This window comes from Lithobates pipiens, unplaced genomic scaffold (genome assembly GCF_037356315.1).
Source record: "Lithobates pipiens isolate NorthernLeopardFrog02 unplaced genomic scaffold, aLitPip1_a1.2 Scaffold_19, whole genome shotgun sequence".
In the NCBI taxonomy this organism is placed as follows: domain Eukaryota; kingdom Metazoa; phylum Chordata; class Amphibia; order Anura; family Ranidae; genus Lithobates; species Lithobates pipiens.
In genome coordinates, this window is record NW_027507764.1 from 87,186,292 (window position 1) to 87,205,361 (window position 19,070).

General features: G+C 41.8%; 1 protein-coding gene across 3 annotated transcripts in view; it reads right to left on the reverse strand.

The window, feature by feature from the left end:
- MPP7 (MAGUK p55 scaffold protein 7) overlaps positions 1-19,070 on the reverse strand; it is a 682,552-nt gene that overhangs the window by 239,704 nt on the left and 423,778 nt on the right. For all 3 annotated transcript variants that reach the window (XM_077491041.1, XM_077491039.1, XM_077491040.1), the window contains one exon: positions 10,154-10,234. In XM_077491041.1, the coding sequence (XP_077347167.1) occupies positions 10,154-10,234 (81 nt within the window). The remainder of the gene's footprint in view (positions 1-10,153; positions 10,235-19,070) is intronic.

The following is a 19,070-nucleotide window of genomic DNA, read 5'->3' on the forward strand; positions in this document are numbered from 1 at the left end:
ACTAATGAATGACACTGGCTGGGAAGGGGTTAACATCAAGGGCGATTCAAATGGTTAACTGTGTGCCTAGCCTGTGTTTGTGTACTATGTTGGAGGTGCTTTTACTAGGGGAAGGCATAGATCCATGTTCATGCTTTGCAGAGACACAGGGTTAATGCCTTCCCTACTGACAGAATGGTGATCTGCCTTGTTTACATAGGCATATCACCATTCTGGCTCTCTGCCTAATGATCTGGGGGTGGCGGCGGACATTGACTTCATGGTACCCTCAGATCAACTTCAGCTGTGTGTAATCACAACGGGAGCAGGTCACCAGAGGCACGCATGCACACCCCAGACCTGGAAGTACAGAATAACATACTACGCTTTTTCTGTCAACTCCTTCTCTGCCTGCTTCTAACAAGCTAAGATGAATCTGAAGGAAGGCTTTCATACTTTTATTTTTATGCATTTACTTTACATTTTAGATTTGCAGATATATCACAATCAAAACAGTGCAACACTTTCAATTAACTCCATTCTTAAAGTGATACTAAACACACACTGTTTCATTTACATTGTCTCTTCTATTTCTGTATATGGATGATGACATCATAATTATTTTAACCATTTGTTGCCCGCATAACACCAATCTACGAGGCTCTCTCCGGTGCTGGATCATGTACCTAGTACATGATCTGGCACTTCCAGGTAGGGGGCGCCGCCATTGCTGTGATTACACACAGCACAGGCCGATCAGTGGGTGCCAGTCAATGGAAGTTAGCCAGCACCTGCTGATTGGTGTGGCGGAAGACAGGACAGAGCTCTACATATGTAAACAAAGCAGAGCTCTGTCCTGTTAGTGGGGAGGTGGTGGTTTTGTTTCCCTGCAGAGCACGGAATTAAAACCGGCACATCCCTTAGTAAAAACACCTTACAGTAAACTCAAACACTAGTTAGGCACACATTTAACCCCTTCCCAGCCAGTGTTATTAGCACAGGAACAGTGCAAATTTTTAGCACTAATCACTGTATTATTGTCACTGGTTCCCACAAAGTGTCAGTTAGTGTCAGACTGCCCGCCATACTATCACAATCCCGCTATAAGTTGCTGATTGTCACCATTACTAGTCAAAAAAAAATTCCACTATATATATATATATATATATATATATATATTCACACACACCACAGTTTGTAGTCACTATAATGTTTGCGTAAACCAATCAATACACGCTGAATACACATTGGTCTAAATCTATGAAGAAATTAGATTTTTTACTGCATAGGTTTTATTGCAGAAAGTAACAAATATTGTGTTTTTTTCTTTTACAAAACTCTCGGTCTTTTTTCGTTTATAGTGCAATAAATAAAAACTCCAGGTGTGATCAAATACCACAAAAAGAAAGCTATATTTGTGGGAAAAAAACTATAAAAACATTGGTTTGTGTACAGCGTTGAATGACTGCGCAATTGTCAGTTAAAGTAATGCAGTGCCAAAAAGCGAAAAATGGCCTGGTTAGGAAGGGGGGTAAATCTTACAGAGGTCAAATGGTTAATAAAAAATCCCAACTAAGTACCTTTTTACTAATCTATATACAGCTGTCACATGACCCAGCTCTCTCCCAGCCTGTCTGCAGGGAAACATAAGCAGGAGGAGCTTCTAGTCCTCTGCTGTTGGTCACATGTTCAAAAAGAAAAAAACACAGCCTTTGGGATACAGAGTAAAAATAATTAATATCAATAAACAGTTTTAAATTGTCATACAAATATATACTTGAAATCAAAACTTTATTATTTATTGGCAATAAAATTGTGTGGGCGTATTTCTGCCAGTCACAAGCTGTGTCACGCCCTTCCAGCCTGTGTCTTAGAATAAAAGGGAGGTGAAGCCTCCATTAATCTACATGTAATATCCCGCCCACATTGTGTTTAGCTAGTTAGTGGGCATGGAGGAGGAAGGAAGGAATGGGCTCTCATTTACCACTGTGTATACAAATGTTTGACTCTATAGTTACATGGAGATGGGGAAACTGTGTGCCTAGCCTAGGGATGAAATGCTCAGCACAGAAACTCACTGAGCATATGCAGAGATTTATTTATATATTTAAGGTACTTATATAGCGTTGTCAATTTATGCAGCTCTTTACATATACATTTACAACAGCCCCTACACTCAAGGAGCTTACAATCTAAGGTCCCTAACTCATATTCCTTTACTAGGGCCAATTTAGACAAAAGCCAATTAACCTACCAACATGTCTTTGGAGTGGGAGGAAACCTGAGTACCCGGAGGAAACCCACACAGGCACAGGGAGAACATGCAAACTCCAGGCAGGTATTGTTATGGTTGGGATTCAAACCAGCGACCCTTTTTACTGCTAGGCGAGAGTGCTAACCCCTAGACCATTGTGCCGCTCAAGCCGAGGGAGCTTGACAGTGATTTGTGTTTCTTCCATTTGCGAATGATCGCACAAACTGTTGTCACCCTCTCACTACTTGGAGATGGTCTTGTAGACCATTCCAGTCTTGTATAGGTCTACAATCCTGTCCCTGACATCCTTGGACAGCTCTTTGATCTTGGCCATGGTGGAGAGATTGGAATCTGATTGATTGCTTCTGTGGACAGGTGTCTTTTATACAGGTAACAAGCTGAGATTAGGAGCACTCTCTTAAAGGGAGTGCTCCTAATCTCAGCTTGTTACCTGTATAGAAGACACCTGGGAGCCAGAAATCTTGCTGATTGATAAGCAATTTATATTTTTCTTGAAATTTGTTTTTTTCTGGATATTTTTGTTGTTATTCCGTCTCTCACTGTTAAAATAAACCTACAATTAAAATTTTGGCTGATCATTTCTTTGTCAGTGAGCAAAGGTACAAAATCAACAGGGGATCAAATACTTTTTCCCTCACTTTAATTTGGAAACCCGATATATTTGGTATTGCTGTGAAGCCCTCAGCCTCCAGCAGCCAATGTTTTCCATGCTATCTGTTTTTCTCTACTCTTCATTCCTTTTTCCCTTTTAAGTATTTTTTTTTCTATTATTTTTACTTTTTATAATTAATCTTGCTGTGGGGAGTATCAGATATAAAGATAGTCTCTGGTCTGGATCCCTGCAATCATAGGAAGAGATGGGAAGAGATTATAGGGGAGATATTGCAGGAACAGTGGAGGAGGATATTGGAGATGGGACTGATGATATTGGTCTCCCCTTCACAGAAAGTATCACACTTGATGTTGATACACAAAGCCTACTATACCCCTAAGCCCTTGTACACAAGGTTGGACATTCCGACGGAAAATGTCCGATCGGACCGTGTTGTTGGATAATCCGACCGTGCGTGGGCTCCATCTGACTTTTTCCATCGGAATGTCCGACCAACAAAGTTCCGACCACATGATCCGATCGGACTTTGTCTGATTGTAGATAATTCCGATCGGTCAAAGTGCCACGCATGCTCAGATCAAATTCCTAGACCAAAGCTATTGGCTACTAGCCTGAACGTAGTCCCGTCGTAACTAAATAACATCATCACGTTACGAACGATCGGATTTTCCGACAACTTTGTCCGATGTGTGTACAAGGGCTAAGAGGCTGTTCATGTATGACAGGAGACCTGATGCTAAATGCCCCAGATGCCAGGAGACCGGGGATCTTATACATATGGTACGGAGGTGTCCAAAGCTATTTCGCTACTAGGAGGGGGTTCTTTACACCATAAATGAGATCTATAGGACAACTCTGGAGATGGAGGTTAAGCTCTGTGTATTGGGCTACAAGGAGAAAGTAGGGGAGGAGCAGAGTACCACAGTAGCAATGCTAAGATGCTTATTCCAAGCTAGAAAACTGATTGCATTGAGATGGCAGTCGAGGAGACCCCCGGCAGTGAATGAATGGATCAATTCTATAAATGAGACTATATGGAAAGAAAAAACACTTTATATAAAAAGTGGAAACCTCAGGGAATTTTAAAGGATGTTGAGACCGTGGCTGGTTAACCACTTCCAGACCACCGAACGCCGCTATATGTCCTAGGTGATCCGAGTGGAAGTCCCCCCCCCCCCACTGCAGTCTTCTGGGACACGTCACATGTCCCATAAGACTTCGGGACCATTCAAAAAGCATGTGGGCCGGGTGCCCACAGTTAGGATGCCAAATGGAAGGTGTGGCACTTCAACCGAAGATCTGGTGGTGGATGGCGAGATGGTCATAGAAGGAAGATGGACCGAGAGGTGGCTGGAACAACCGCTGACAGGCACTGGCAGACAGAAGCACCCGGGCGTGACGTCATACGCTTGGGGAACACGGATCCAGAATGAGTGGTGGATGGAACGCAAGCCGAGGAGAGTGGAGGAAGAGTGTGGCTGTTGTTGTGATACTGCGTTTCAGGGCATGGCCCTTCTTCAAGTCATCTGTGCTTTTTGGGCTCCTGTAGGACTCTTATATGGTTCCCCAGTGCAATCAAAGTCCCATTTTCCTGGTGCCAGACTTCTTTGTTGTTTCAATGCCAGGAACACAACACTGATGGAAAGAACGGCTTGGGCGAGCACATCGCTGGATCCTGGGACAGGTGAGTGTCTTTTTATAAGAAGTCAGCAGCTACAGTTTTTGTAGCTGCTGACTTTTAATAAACACAAATATGACTGGAGCTCCTCTTTAACCGCTTGCTACTGCGGCAGGTCGGGAAGATCCCCTGAACCGTCGTAGCTATACGTTGGCTCACGGGATCAGAAAAACAGGCATGCGCCCGCTGCACAGCAGGGGTGCTGATGCTCATGCCCGACGGTCGCAATGACCACTGGCCACAAGCGATCGCGAGAAGGAGACACAGAACAGGGATGAGTGTGTGTGTAGACACACACTTCCCTGTTCTGTTCTGACAGGAGTGACAGATCGTGTGTTCCTATTAGCTAGGAACCATGATCCGTCACTTCCTCTAGTGAGTCCCCTCCCCCTTCAGTTAGAATCACCTCCCAGGGAACATAATTAACCCCTTGATCACCCCATAGTGTTAACCCCTTCACTGCCAGTGACATTTATACAGTAATCAATGCATTTTTATAGCACTGATCTCTGTATAAATGCCAATGGTCCCAAAAATGTGTCAAAATTGTCCGATTTGTATAGATGTGTAAAAATTGCAGATCGTAGCCATTACTAATAAAAAATAAAAAAAAAATAAAAGAATAAAAATGCTATAAATCTATCCCCTATATTGTAGACACTTTATCTTTTGCGCAAACCAATCAATATATGCTTTGTTACCAAAAATACGTAGAATACATATCAGCCTAAACTGAGAAAAAAATGTGCTTTTAAAAAAAATAAAAAGGGGGATATTGCAAAAAGTACAAAATATTGTGTTTTTTTCAAAATTGTTGCTCTTTTTGTGTTTATAGCAAAAAAAAAAAAAACGCAGAGGCGATCAAATACCACCAAAAGAAAGCTCTATTTGTGGGAAAAAAAGGATGTCAATTTTGTTTGGGTGCAGCCCCGCACGACCACGCAATTGTCAGTTAAATTGACGCAGTGCCGAAGTGCCAGTCATTCTGCAGCCAAATCTTCCGGGGCTGAAGTGGTTAAGGTGATGTCTGTCTACGACAGATCTTTTGTACAAACTATGTTTCCTAGACAGACATTTGACTTGGAATCGCCTGTTTCTTCGAACGCTGTTTAGGATCTGTGGGCATCCTAAATGTGCTATATTTTTTAACTGAATGCTGAACCATTTTGTGAGCTCGTTGTGTACAAACACCAAATAAATATGCTTATTTTATTTCAGTTGAGTAAAATACATTACCATTCAGCGCAGCGTGCTTCCTTTGCTTATTCCCCATTAAGATCACAATAAATTGTTTGTAACCAGATATTTTTTTAAATGGCATTTTAATAGTTTACAAAAACACAAGCTATAAAATACACTTAACTTTTATTATTTTACAGGGAAACACAATGATTGCACTGCTTTGCCGGACAAATGAGAGGTCTAAATGCCCAGAAAATGTCATTTATCAGAAAAACTTCAGTCTCACATAGACAAGGAGATTACTACAATAAAAGCTTGGGTTACACATCTATAAATAATGGGGTACACAATTAAAGATCAGTTCTCCAAAACATTCCTCATATTCTATTGAGCCACATTTTTCAAGGGATAATTCATTCTATTTTTTAATATTGAGTGTCCAGTTTATGGTACATTAGAATCTTAACTTTTAGGCCTCATGCACACTGGACGTTTTTGGACGTTTTTACACCAGCTGTTTTTGGCAGTAGACATTTTTTTCTACAGTCATTAAACTCTCCATCATGTTATCCTATGTGTCCATGCACACAAGGCTGTTATCAGCAGTTTTGGGCAGTAAAAAGCAAAAACAAAACTAGTGGGTTCTGAGAGACATTGTTCAGCTTTAAAAATGCTCTAATGCTGATAAACGCTCTAAAACGTCACTCACCAGCTGTTCTTAATCCCTTAAAAATGTTTTTCTTAAAAAAAAAAAAAAAAAAAAAAAAAAAAGCTAAAAAATGCTAATAAATGCCATAAAACGCTCTTGCAAAAACGTTGAAAAAAAGTTGAAAAAGACTCACTGCAAAGCTACTGCCATTTTTATAATGTTATTTTAACGTCCAGCGTGCATGAGGCCTTACAGAACGCCTCTGGGCAGAGAGAGAAAGATACCCTTTACATTACATAGTATTGCTTTTAGAAGTTAGAAACTGATTTTTTTAAATTTAGTTGGGTTATTTACCCAAAAAGCGTTTATTACTGAGCTGCCACATACCAGCTGAATGCTGAGATTAGGCTTGTGGGATATCCTATGTAAGCTGATAGGTGAGACAAAAAATTATGAGGTGGGTTTACAAGGGACAGAAAGCGCTTACATCTTTTAGGGACTTCCGAGGAAAGGAAAACGAGTGTAGAGGTGCTGCAACCTTCCTACATAAAAGCTCCCCCCAATGCTTAGACCTTGAGGCTGCTGACACCTCCAATCTACCAGAATAAGGAAATAGATGGTCATCATAGAGGATGACATCCAAAATGGTATTTCTTTATTAAATACACGTACAAAGCTGTAAAACAGCCTACGCGTTTCGGAAGTAAACCTTCGTCATGACTCATAAATAGATAAAGAAATACCATTTTGGATGTCATCCTGAGTGCCGACCATCCCTTTCCTATTTCTGAGGAAAGGTCTTACTTGAGCTCCAGCTATACTATATGGCCAAAGTTTTATGGACATGTGACCTGCATGCTTACCTAAAGTGTATGAGCAAACGTAACTGCATTCATAATCTTTGTGATATGGTGCCACTGAAGTTTACTACTACAACACACAAAGACGTTAGACAGTTTTATACTTCCAACCTTGAGCTCTTTTTTTTTTTTTTAGTTAAATTGAGTGATTGAATTGAGTTAAATGAGTCAAATTTTGGTTATCTCATTGTTTTGTATAGTCAACTGTTGGCTTGAAACTATATGGCTATTTAACATGGCAGAAACTATCATAAAAAGTGCAGTAACTACAGTTACCAACCAAAGATAAAAAGCTGGAAACTGATCAACTGAGATAAAGAACTGCAAATGATTTCTGTGCTGACTAGCTAAAGTGTATCGGGACCCACAGAGGACCGTCAACTGATCCACACAAATCGGAAATTGTGTATTTTCCAAACTAAATCGCTTTTCTGTAGCTCGAAGACAATTTTGTGTGGCAGCAACATGTGGTAATGAAAGGGCACATTTCCTGCTGAAAATAAATTTTACAGGTCATATCCGATTGCTATTGTCTAGTCTGGACTAGTTTAGCTAACCCAAAAGTCATCATATGAGCTCTGGTGGGTTTCATGACCCACAAGTTTCATAAAATAGGGCTAGCCCGGTCTGTGACCACTTAATGAGACTTAAGAGAAAGCCCAAGCACCCATTCACATCGGCGCGATTTGACACGGCACTATCCCAATCAATGCAACGCCGACTTTGCGGCACTGCACCAATTTCCAAAGTAGTTCCTGCACTACTTTTGGCAACTTTGGGGGCAATTTCAACAGACATCTGTGCATGAACCTGCACAGATGTCTTTCAAATCGTCCATCAAACGCTGAAATCACGCAACTCCAACGCAATTGGACTCGCACAATTTCAAACCCACGTTCAGTGTGAACGAGGGCTAAGGCTCGGTTCACAGTACCACAACTTCGGATCAGACTTGTGAGACCCCGAGTCACGTGACATGTGAAATCCCATGTTAGCCAATGAGAGCTGACTTAATTAGCACTACTAAAGTCGCTCCGACATCAGAAAGGGTTACTGTACTACTTCAAGGTGACGTCTATCCGATGTCTATTCTATACTTCGATCAAAAGAGTACTCAAGTCACCAAGTAGTTGCCTGGCCACTCTGCACTGCAGGTCACAGCAGTGTGAACCAAGCCTAAAGCTCACCACACAATCTGCTACAATCTTCTTTAGAAAGAGTATTTACTACAACTGAAGTGGGCAAAATCTGGTGCAGCTCTGCATAGAAACCAATCAGCTTCCAGGTTTTATTACCAAAGCTTAATTGAACAAGCTGAAGTTAGAAGCTGATTGGCTACCATGCATGTCTGTTTCTCCAGCTTTAATAAATCTCTCCCAAATTAACTGGATGGCTAATGCTGGGTTTGCACACATACACTATAATACCAAAAGTATTGTGATGCCTGCTTTTGCACACACAAATTTTAATTGCATCCCAGTCTTAGTCCGTAGGGTTCAACACTGAGTTGGCCCACCCTTTGCAACTATAAAAGCTTCAACTCTTCTGCGAAGCCTGACCACAAGGTTTAGGAGTGTGTCTATGGGAATGTTTGACCATTCTTCCAGAAGTGCATTTGTGAGGTCAGGCACTGATGTGGATGAGAAGGTCTGGCTTGCAGTCTCCACATCCGCAGGAGGAATCTCCCATCCTGGGTGGGCGTCATATGATGTCCTGGCCGTCTAGGGTGTGCGCACCCACCACGTCACTCGGAAGCAGAGCGTCACACTGATCCACATCCTGTCAGGGGAGAGGAGACCGATCATGTGTTCCCAGTACAGAGGAACACTGATTGGTCTCCTCCCCTTGTGAGTCCCCTCCCCTATAGTTAGAATCACTCCCTAGGTAACACATTTAACCCCTTGACCGCCCCCTAGTGTTAACCCCTTCCCTGCCAGTAACATTTATACAGTAATCAATGCATTTTTATAGCACCGATTGCTGTATAAATGTGAATGGTCCCAAAATAGTGTCAAGAGTGTCCGATGTGTCTACCGCAATGTCACAATAAAAGTTGCAGATCGCTGCCATTACTAGTAAAGAAAAAAAAAAATAATAATAAAAATGACAAATCCCCTATTTTGTAGGCACTATAAATTTTGCGCAAACCAATCAATATACGCTTATTGCAATTTTTTTTTTACCAAAAATATGTAGAAGAATACATATCGGCCTAAAATGGGGAGTTTATTTTTTTTGTTTAATTGGAATATTATAGCAAAAAGTAAAAAATGTTTTTTTCAAACTTGTTGCTCTTTTGTTTATAGCGCAAAAAATAAAAACCACAGAGGCGATCAAATACCACCAAAAGAAAGCTCTATTTGTGGAGAAAAAAAAATTATAAAAATTGCATTTGGGTACAATTTTGCATGACCGCGCAATTGTCATTCAAAATGCGACAGCGCTGAACACTGAAAATTGCCTGGGCAGGAAGGGGGTGAAAATGCCCTGTATTGAAGTGGTTAAAAAGTTTACCACCATTCGCTCTGTCTCTCCTTGTAGGCCTATGGTGATATCCAGGCTCTCAGACACACAATAGGTGACCTTGTACCCTAGTTGAGATTTCGGAGGGTTACAGCTCAGATTTACCTCAGGTGACCCCACACAGAATGCTCGCAAAATGTACGAAAACTGACAAACAGCTTCGTTCTTTCCTAGTCACTGCAAGTTGTCACAACACCATCATTTACGTTTTCCAGTCCGTCAACCGTATAGTTTCTGGGACGGAGTAAAACAAACCATTTCATACTCCCTTAAAAGCACATACAGTACCTGGAAACGTTTTGTTCTCATTTCCAAATAAACAATCCCTGTGTTCTGCTTAATTCGCAGCAAACGAATACTTAGAATCCATCCCACAGGTGTAACATGTCCTCACCTTGAAATTCGGCTTTGACAGCAGCTTTAACAATTCTCTGATCTCGCTGTTCAGGGGCTTGCTCTGCAGCTCTTCAGCCAGCTGTAAAAGAGACAGAATTGACACCATGAACATTAGCCGAAAGCAACCTCACCCATCGCAGTGACAACTGAGAATCGATCTTGTTCGAGAATATTGCTTTCCAGTATGCTCAAAACAGAAGCCAGCATGAACAAAAACAGACCATTAATCACTAGCTCTCCGCTTCAGGCCTCAGCGGGCCAGACTCAAGCCAGTTCCTTCAGCAGAGTTTAAAGTCAAGTAATCGTATCTGGCAGCGCAGTAGTCAGATCACATTCTGATTTATGGCTCTGGGGGCAAAGTCGTGCACTTCATTTAGGAGAATGGCTCTTTGCGTGCAGACAAAGGACTGTTTGTAAAAAGTGGATGCTTCAAACCTTGACACTGTCTGTTTCAACTGAAAAAGTTGCTTCGGAACGAGGTGGTAAAATTTGCATCGCTTCCAATAAGCCACAGAAGATGTGCTGTTCAGCATTTGAGTACCGACAGAGAGGGGAAAGAAGTACCCCCAAGAGTCACAACTGTCTGTGCTTTACGTTATGTTTACACACATGATCATTAGTTCCTTAATGTAAAACAGGGCCAGTCCAAGCTGCTTAGGCATGCCAGCTAACACAGATATGGCAGCTAGATACAATAAAGATGTTATATGAGCGGTGAAGGAAGGAAAGCGGCACAAGACAAGTGTAGTGGCAGATGAAAGTCTACATTTTTCAGTCTTTTGAGAAACAGAGGCTGCCATTACTAACTTCTAAATTCTCGCTTCAATTGCTTGCTTGTCTTTCTGACGCTCTTTCTGAATTATGGACATAAATCAAGTATGTACCGTATTTATCGGCGTATAACACGCACATTCATTTTAAGAGGGACGTTTCAGAAAAAAAAAAAAACAACTTCAATTTTAAATAAGGAACTTTAAAGCAAAATAAGGGTCAGTGCCCACCTACAGCCTCACTATTGCCATCAATGCAGCCTGATCAATGCCCATCTGCAGCCTCACAAGTGCCGTCAATGCAGCCTCGTCAGTCCACATCAATGCAGCCTCACCATTGCCTTCAATGCAGCGGCCTCACCAGTGCCTTCAATGCAGCGGCCTCACCAGTGCCTTCAATGCAGCGGCCTCACCAGTGCCTTCAATGCAGCGGCCTCACCATTGCCTTCAATGTAGCCTAAACAATGCCTATCTGCAGCCTAGACGGGACAGGGAGGGGGCGGGATAGCGCAGACAGATTACATACAGTGAGAACGTCCTATGATAGACAGAACACTAGTCCAATGGTGGCCCAGGATACGGGACTTCTTATTACAGAGGCCATTAATTCTCACTGTAGGTAATCTGACAGTGCTCGTCCCACCCCCCTCCCTTTCACACTGAGGTGCTTTTCACACACACAAAAAAAAAAAGCACCTGAAAAGCTCATGAAAAACCTATTTTCATTAAAATCAATGAATGCTTTCCCACTGGGGCAGTGCACTGGCAGGATGGTGAAAAAACACCCCTCTCCATTGAAATGAATGGAAAGTGCTTCAAAAGAGCCTAAAAAGCTCTTCAAAAGCGACTGCAAAGCTCTTCAAAAATGCTCAGTGTTTAACTGGCAGTTTACTAGTGCCTCAGTGTGAAAGGATCCTAAGACCTCTTTCACACTGGGGAATTTGCAGGCACTACAGTGCTAAAAATAGCGCCTGCAAATCCCCTTGAAAGAGCCACTGCTGTGTCTCCAGTGTGAAAGCCCCAAGGGCTTTCACACTGGAGCGTTGCGCTGGTAGGACAGTAAAAAAAGTCCTGCTAGCAGCATCTTTGGAGCGGTGTATTCACCACTCCTACCCATTGAGATCAATAGGGCAGCATGCTGCAGCAGCGCTTTGCATGGTTTTAACCCTTTGCTAGCAGGGGGGTAAGCGCCCCGCTAGCGGCCGAATAGCGCCACAAAATTGGCAGTAAAGTCCCGCTAAAAATAGCGGCGTTTTACCGCTGATGCCGCCCCAGTGTGAAAGGGGTCTTAGACAAAAATAAGCAGTTAAATCATGCAGTGCAGGCACAGCCCCATGTCATGGGAACAAAGAAAATGTGCCCAGAGTTTTAGGAGTTTTCGACTTTATTCTGACTTTCTCAATTGGCCAGGTCAGTGAAGACAAACCACCTATTTCTCCAATGACATGTTTGCTTTAACTACGTCAGTTCTTTGGGCGTATGTACACCTAGAGGGCAAAGGGTGCAAAAGCAGCCATGAGCTTGTGCTTGTTTTATTCAGCCAGTTGCCACAGTGGGCAGTGTGGGGGCATGCCACCGGGTGGGCGGTGTAGTTCAAGCATGGTCTGTTAAATAGCTGCAGTGAATGGCAGGGGAGACACTTGTTATCTAATAGACACCCAATGCTTCCATAGAAAGGACCTGTCACCTGCCCAATGCTATCACATAGGCCTTGTTAGCTCCCTTAGTATAGCAGTAAAGTTAAATGGGGCAAAAAAAAGAAAATACATTTTAATAAAAAAAATGGAAACCTTGATTGCACCACACATCTTATATATTGCCACGAACACTGAAGCAAGAGAATTAATTCTAGGGCCATCATTTTCCTACTGGTAAGATTGAATACCATAATATTGCTGCACTTTGCAGGTGCATGCAGTTTTGAAGCTTGACATGCAGTATTTGCTATCTATTTACTCCACACCATCTCATGTTTTATAATGTACAGTGTGGGGATTAAGTGTTTTTGTGTGTAATAAAATTTACATGTGTTTTTTTTTTTTAAAGAAAACGATTTGATAAACAGTTGCGGAAATATCATGCTACATAAAATAAATGCTACTACTATATTGTTATTCTACAAGGCCCCTGCTTTCAAAAATTCAGATTTTAACATATGTGTGAAAAATATCATTTATTAGAGGGGAAATGGTTAAAGAAAACCAGTGTAAAAGATAAAAGTCAACGCACAGCGAAGTTGATGGTCTAATGCAGCCTCTCTCAACCAGGGTCAAGTTCTTAGGGATTCTTTGAGTAATGACATCACCAGGGCCTTCTACTGGGTAGGAACTAGCCATTACCACTTTTGAGAGAAGTGAAGAATGTGAACTTTTTGATGACAAGAATGTGATCTTGTAATCAGGCATTTTTTCTTTCTATATCCCTTCGGATGAGAGTTTTTGGCTTTCCAGTCTAGCTTCCATCTGAGTTCCAGCCTCACGGTTACCTGCACGATTCCCTGGACTCATTGTTGGAGCTCTTTGGATTCCCTGGATTGCATTGGAAATCTGCTGATCGGGCTATCCTCACTTCACGGACTCGTTGTCACTGACATTAGAGTTCACTATTCCCGGTAAGAGTGTATACCCCTTATCTCGGGTGGAGGACACACTACCCCTGAAGCTCTACATGCCTGTTGAGGCCTGTGTACTTCACTTCTGAGCAACATTTTTTTGTGGTGGACTCCATATATGTATATATGTTTACCATAGGATTGTTTCACCTTTGGGACTTTCTCACCTGCGTTTCTACTCATTATATACATATTCTGTTTTATATTCAATATATTTGAGATCACTGACATCTCTGATGGATCGGTTCTCACACCTTCCCGAGCAGAGAGATTCTGATTGTCAGTCAGCAGCTCTCCTTTCTGCTCCTCCATGCTCATTGGAGCGCTGAGCTGTGGAGGGGTGGGGAGCGGCCGTCTCAACAGCTTGCTGAGACTGCCATCAGTCAAGGCAGCTGGCAGATCCAAACTTTGGAAGTCGGGATAACGTGGTGCCTCAACTGATCCTAGTGACATCAGCAGAGAGCGGACTTCAGACCATTCGCCGCTGAAAACAGGTCACATGAGCGCAAAACCAATTGCACTCCTGTGACTCAGAGGAGAAGCTCAGCCTAAAAAGCTCAGACTTCTCCTTTAATGATGACTTGTGTATGGGGACACTACAATTTTACTGATTCTTTTATGAACATTACTATTCATTTCATGATTGTTACTGAAAATAGTTTTATTATATAAAGCACAGGTGTGATTTAAAGGCTAAGTTCACTTTTTTTTCTAAATTCCAGCTCCCCTCTGCACCAATATAGCATTCATTTACTTTTTTTGCAAAAATATTAAGGCTTTCCATAAAATCTACAGACATGTACCTTATTGTCCTACACATCCATAATTCAAAACGTATCTATTGCTTCTGTCTTACATCTTTACAGACTTTAGGTTATGACACAGGAAGGAGTTGACCAGCTGATCTCATTAGCACACACCCTGCATCATCCACCCACCCACTCCCAGCTGCACTTTTTTTAAATGAAAAGCAATCAATCAGTGATCACCCTTCTAACTAAATACACAATATACAATATCAGATTGCATAGTATATGACCGTCTTTATACAAGTACATAGGAGGGAGTGGGCATAAACACTCAGCTGTCAAGCCCCGTTCACATTTCTGCATAATGAGAACTCGCATTCCCACTTGAGTTTTTTTTTTTGGGGGGGGGGGGGGGTTTGGAGCATTTTCACTCATCACACACAGGGCAGCCCACCCACATGAATGGGTTGCCCTACACTCAGCAATCGCCCTAAAGAAGCTTCAGAGCTTTTTTTTTTTCGAGCAGAGCTTGGTGCATCCTTACTGCGAATTTTGGTGCAGTGCATTTCTGAAATGCAAGTCAACGCACAGATGTGAATGAAGCCTCGTTGTTCTTATGTTAAACTCACCAATTTCAATTTCAGGCCCCATTCACATCTAGCATAGTGGGAGCGCACATTTTGTGTCTTTTTTTCCTGTGACATGCATAGGGCAACCTGCTGATTTAAATTGGCTGTGCTATATGTGGCTTGTGGAAGATGTTCTAAGAAGGGTGATCACTGATTGATTGCATTTCATTTAAAAAACGTGCAGCTGGGAGTGGGTGGGAGGATAATGCAGGGTGTGTGCTAATGAGATCAGCTGGTCAACTATTTCCTGTGTCATGATCTCTAGTCTGTAAGGATGTAAGACAGAAGCAATAGATATGTTTTGAATCATGGATGGAGGACAGTAAGGAACACGTCTGTAGATGTTATGGAAAGCTTTGATATTTTTGCAAAAAAAGTATATGAATGCTATATTGGTACATAGGGGAGCTGGAATTTTAAAAGATCCGTTGAGGTCTGAAATTTTCTAGACATGCTATATTACTTTTTCTTTTATTAAAACATTTCTACAAATTACTGATCAGGCTAATGTACTGTGGGCTGTAGCTATGTTCATTTTTAGCAGGAGTTTGAGACCTGGAAAATTATTTCAAGGATTCCTCTGGGGCAAGGTTTCTCACCTAGGGTTTCTCCAGAGGTTACTGAGGGTTCCTTGAGTAATGCTCTTTTTCTGCTTCTAAGATCAATTCCCACTGACACCACTGATCTTTTTAGCCATCTGTAAGGGGTAATTATTACCAATGACCACAAGTGTAAGGTGCATTCTTCCCACTGGCCATCACACTAATGTATCACGAGTTTGAGTTATAGGATTTTTGGTTACCTGAGACCAGAAAGTTATTTTAAGGGTTAGTTTGTGTTGAAAAGGTTGAGAAAGGCCTGCTCTGGGGTAAAAGGGTTGAGAGGCACTGGTCTAACCTGTCAGGGCACAACTTTACTTATGTTATCTGCTCCTCAATGATCCTGGAAGTGAACAGGCCCCATCTTGCAGAGCAATGCCTGGTCCCTCAATCAAGAGAAAGTCACTATAGTGAATTTGGGACCACTGTCTTAGAAATCAGGCTTGGCTTTAAACTATGAATAGAGTTTTGTGCAAAGACCAAAACCTTAACTTTTGGTCTCATCAGACCTGAGAACACTTTTCCTGCGTCTCCCACATCCTTCAGATATACTGATCCCTTCTTCACTGGCTCTTTAAAGCCATCCTTACTAGTTTAGGTGGGCAGCCTCCTGTAGGAACAACGCTTGTGTCATATTTATACCTTTTTTTTTTTTTAAATGGATTTAACAGCACTCTAGAGAATGTTTATTTTTATTAATTTAGCCATGACTGATGCTTTTCCAGAACTTTATCCTGGACTTGTTTTGATAGCTCCTTGGTCACCATGATGCTGTTCGCTCAAAAAATATCCTCTACCAAAATCTGAAGCCTTAAGAAACAGATGTATTTATTTTGAGATCATGTGACATTTTAATTGCACACAGGTGAACTTATTCAACTAATAATGTGACTTTTGAAGGCAACTGGTTGCATCAGAGTTAGTTCGCAGCAAAGGCGTGAAGACTTATGCTGTTCACACCTTCGAATTTTAGGAGTGTTGAAAAAACTCCTACTTGCTGCATCTTTGGTGCTTTTCCAGCAAAATGCATGTTACCAAAAGGATGACTGACTCATTGGGTTTTCTAGCAAACAGAGGCAGGAAAGAAGTCTCATTGAAAGAAATGAATGGCTAACAGCGCCTGCAGTACTTAAAATGGTTCTAAAGCTAAAACTTTTTTTAGCTTGATGCGCTCGATGCATTAGGGTCAAGACTCACACTGCCTGACTCGGGATCAAGCCTGCATGTCTGCCTTTATAGCAAATGTTTGCTATGGGGGCAGCCAGAGAAGAGAAGAAGCAAGGAGCGCCAGCGAGGGACCCCAGAAGAGCAGGTTCTGGGGGCTGCTGTTGTGCTGTGATGCTTATTATTTTATTTTAAAAATTGGCTTTAGTAATAGCTCTTTTATTGTAAATTGAAAACATATTTCTGTTTAGATCTCTAACCATTTACGGACTGCCGCACGCAAAATTACATCCTACCCGAAGAGAAATATCGTTGTTATAGCAGCAGCTAGCTGCTATAACCCCAGTATCCTCTTCTTCGGCCAGCAGTCTGCTTTCCGATAAGAGAGATCACTTTTATCAGCGGCAGGAGAGGGGCCCCCCGCCACACTCCGGTGCCCTTCTGCCGCTTACCGGATCCGTCGGCAGCGGCGGACACGATCGGATGTTTCCCCTAGGTGGGTATGGAGACGAGTGAGGGGAAGATGGCCCCCAATTATCTCCATAACATTGCAGGGCGGAAGCGACGTTTTATTGCATTTTAGTGTAAATATGAGTTCTGAGGTCTTTTTGACCCCAGATCTCATATTTAAGAGGTCCTGTCATGCTTTTTACAAGGGATGTTTACATTCCTTGCAATAGGAATAAAAGTGACAATTTAAAAAAAAAAAGTGTAGAAATAAAAAATAAAAAGGTAAAATAATAAAAAAAACATTTTTAAAACTCGCCTCATTCCGAACGAGCTTGCGTGGAGAAGTGAACACAGACGCGAGTATCGCCCGCATATGAAAACGGTGTTCAAATCACATATGTGAGGTATCGCTGCAATCGGTAGAGCAAAAAAATAATAATTCTAGCACTAGACCTCCTCTGTGACTCAAAACATGCAACCTGTAGAATTTTTTAAACGTCGTCTATGGAGATTTTTAAGGGTAAAAGTTTGCCGCCATTCCACAAGCAGGTGAAGCATGAGATGTTGGGTATCAATTTACCCAGCATAACAATATCTTTCACAATAAAAAAAAAACTAAAAACTTTACTGTTGTCTTATTTTTTAATTTAAAAAAGTGTATTTTTTCCAAAAAAAGTGCGCTTGTAAGACCGCTGCTCAAATACGGTGTGACAGAATGTATTGCAACAACCACCATTTTATTCTCTAGGGTGTTAGAAAAAAAATGTATAATGTTTGGGGGTTCTAAGTAATTTTATAGCAAATAAAAAACAAAAAAACAGTTCTTAACTTGTAAACAACAAATCTCAAAAAGAGGCTCGGTTCTTAAGTGAGTAAAGTTTGACAGTATGGACTGCTGCAAGCTTAAAAGAAAATATACAGTGGGTAATATAAATATTGAACACGTCACCATTTTTCTAGGTAAATATATTTCTAAAGGTGCTATTGACATGAAATTTTCTCCACATGTCGGTAACAATCCATGCAATCATACATACAATGAAACCAAAACAAATAAATTCAGAAATTACATTATGTGCAATAAAATGGAGTGACACAGGGAAAAAGTATTGTAACTGAAATCTATTTAATACTTTCTACAAAATCCTTTGTTGGTAATGACAGCTTCAAGACGCCTCCTGTATGAAGAAACTAGTCGCATGCATTGCTCAGGTGTGATTTTGGCCCATTCTTCCACAGTCTTCAAATCCTAAAGGTTCTGTGGGTCTCTTCAATAAAAACTGATCTTTCCATATATTTTCTATTGGATTCAAGTCAGGTGATTGGCTGGGCAGTTCTAGCAGCATTATTTTCTTTCGTTGAAACCAATTTTCAGTTAGTATTCTCAGGAAAGGAGAGTTTCCTTGGCTTTGTGTTTGGGATCATTCTCTTGCTGAAATGTTCACCCTCATTTCATCTTCATCATCCTGGTAGATAGCAGCAGATTTCGTCACATTTTCCCATTCATCTTTCCTTCAGATATATGAAATTTGCCAGTACCGAATGCTGAAAAACAGCCCCACACCATGATGTTCTCACCACCAAACTTCACTGTTGATCAAAAACCTGGCCCCTTCACTCACACTAGCATCCCCCCCCCCCCCTCCCAGCACGCGGCTCTCGATCGATCCACTCACACTACAAACATCCCCCATCCCCAAGGAACTCGATAGGCTGCAATCCTCTCCCACTAAGACCACAACCACAGCCCCCCTTTTCCCCCACACAAACAATCCATGGCCTTACCTTACTGCAGAAGAGGTGCAGGGAGGACCACAAGGTGGCGATTCTCAGCTGAATCTGGGGTAGGGCTCCTAAGAAAGACTGCTGCTGCCAGAGCCCTTGCTTCTCCTCGAGCCTGAACATGAGGCGTCCTAAGACTGACCAATTGGGTCTCAGGACCA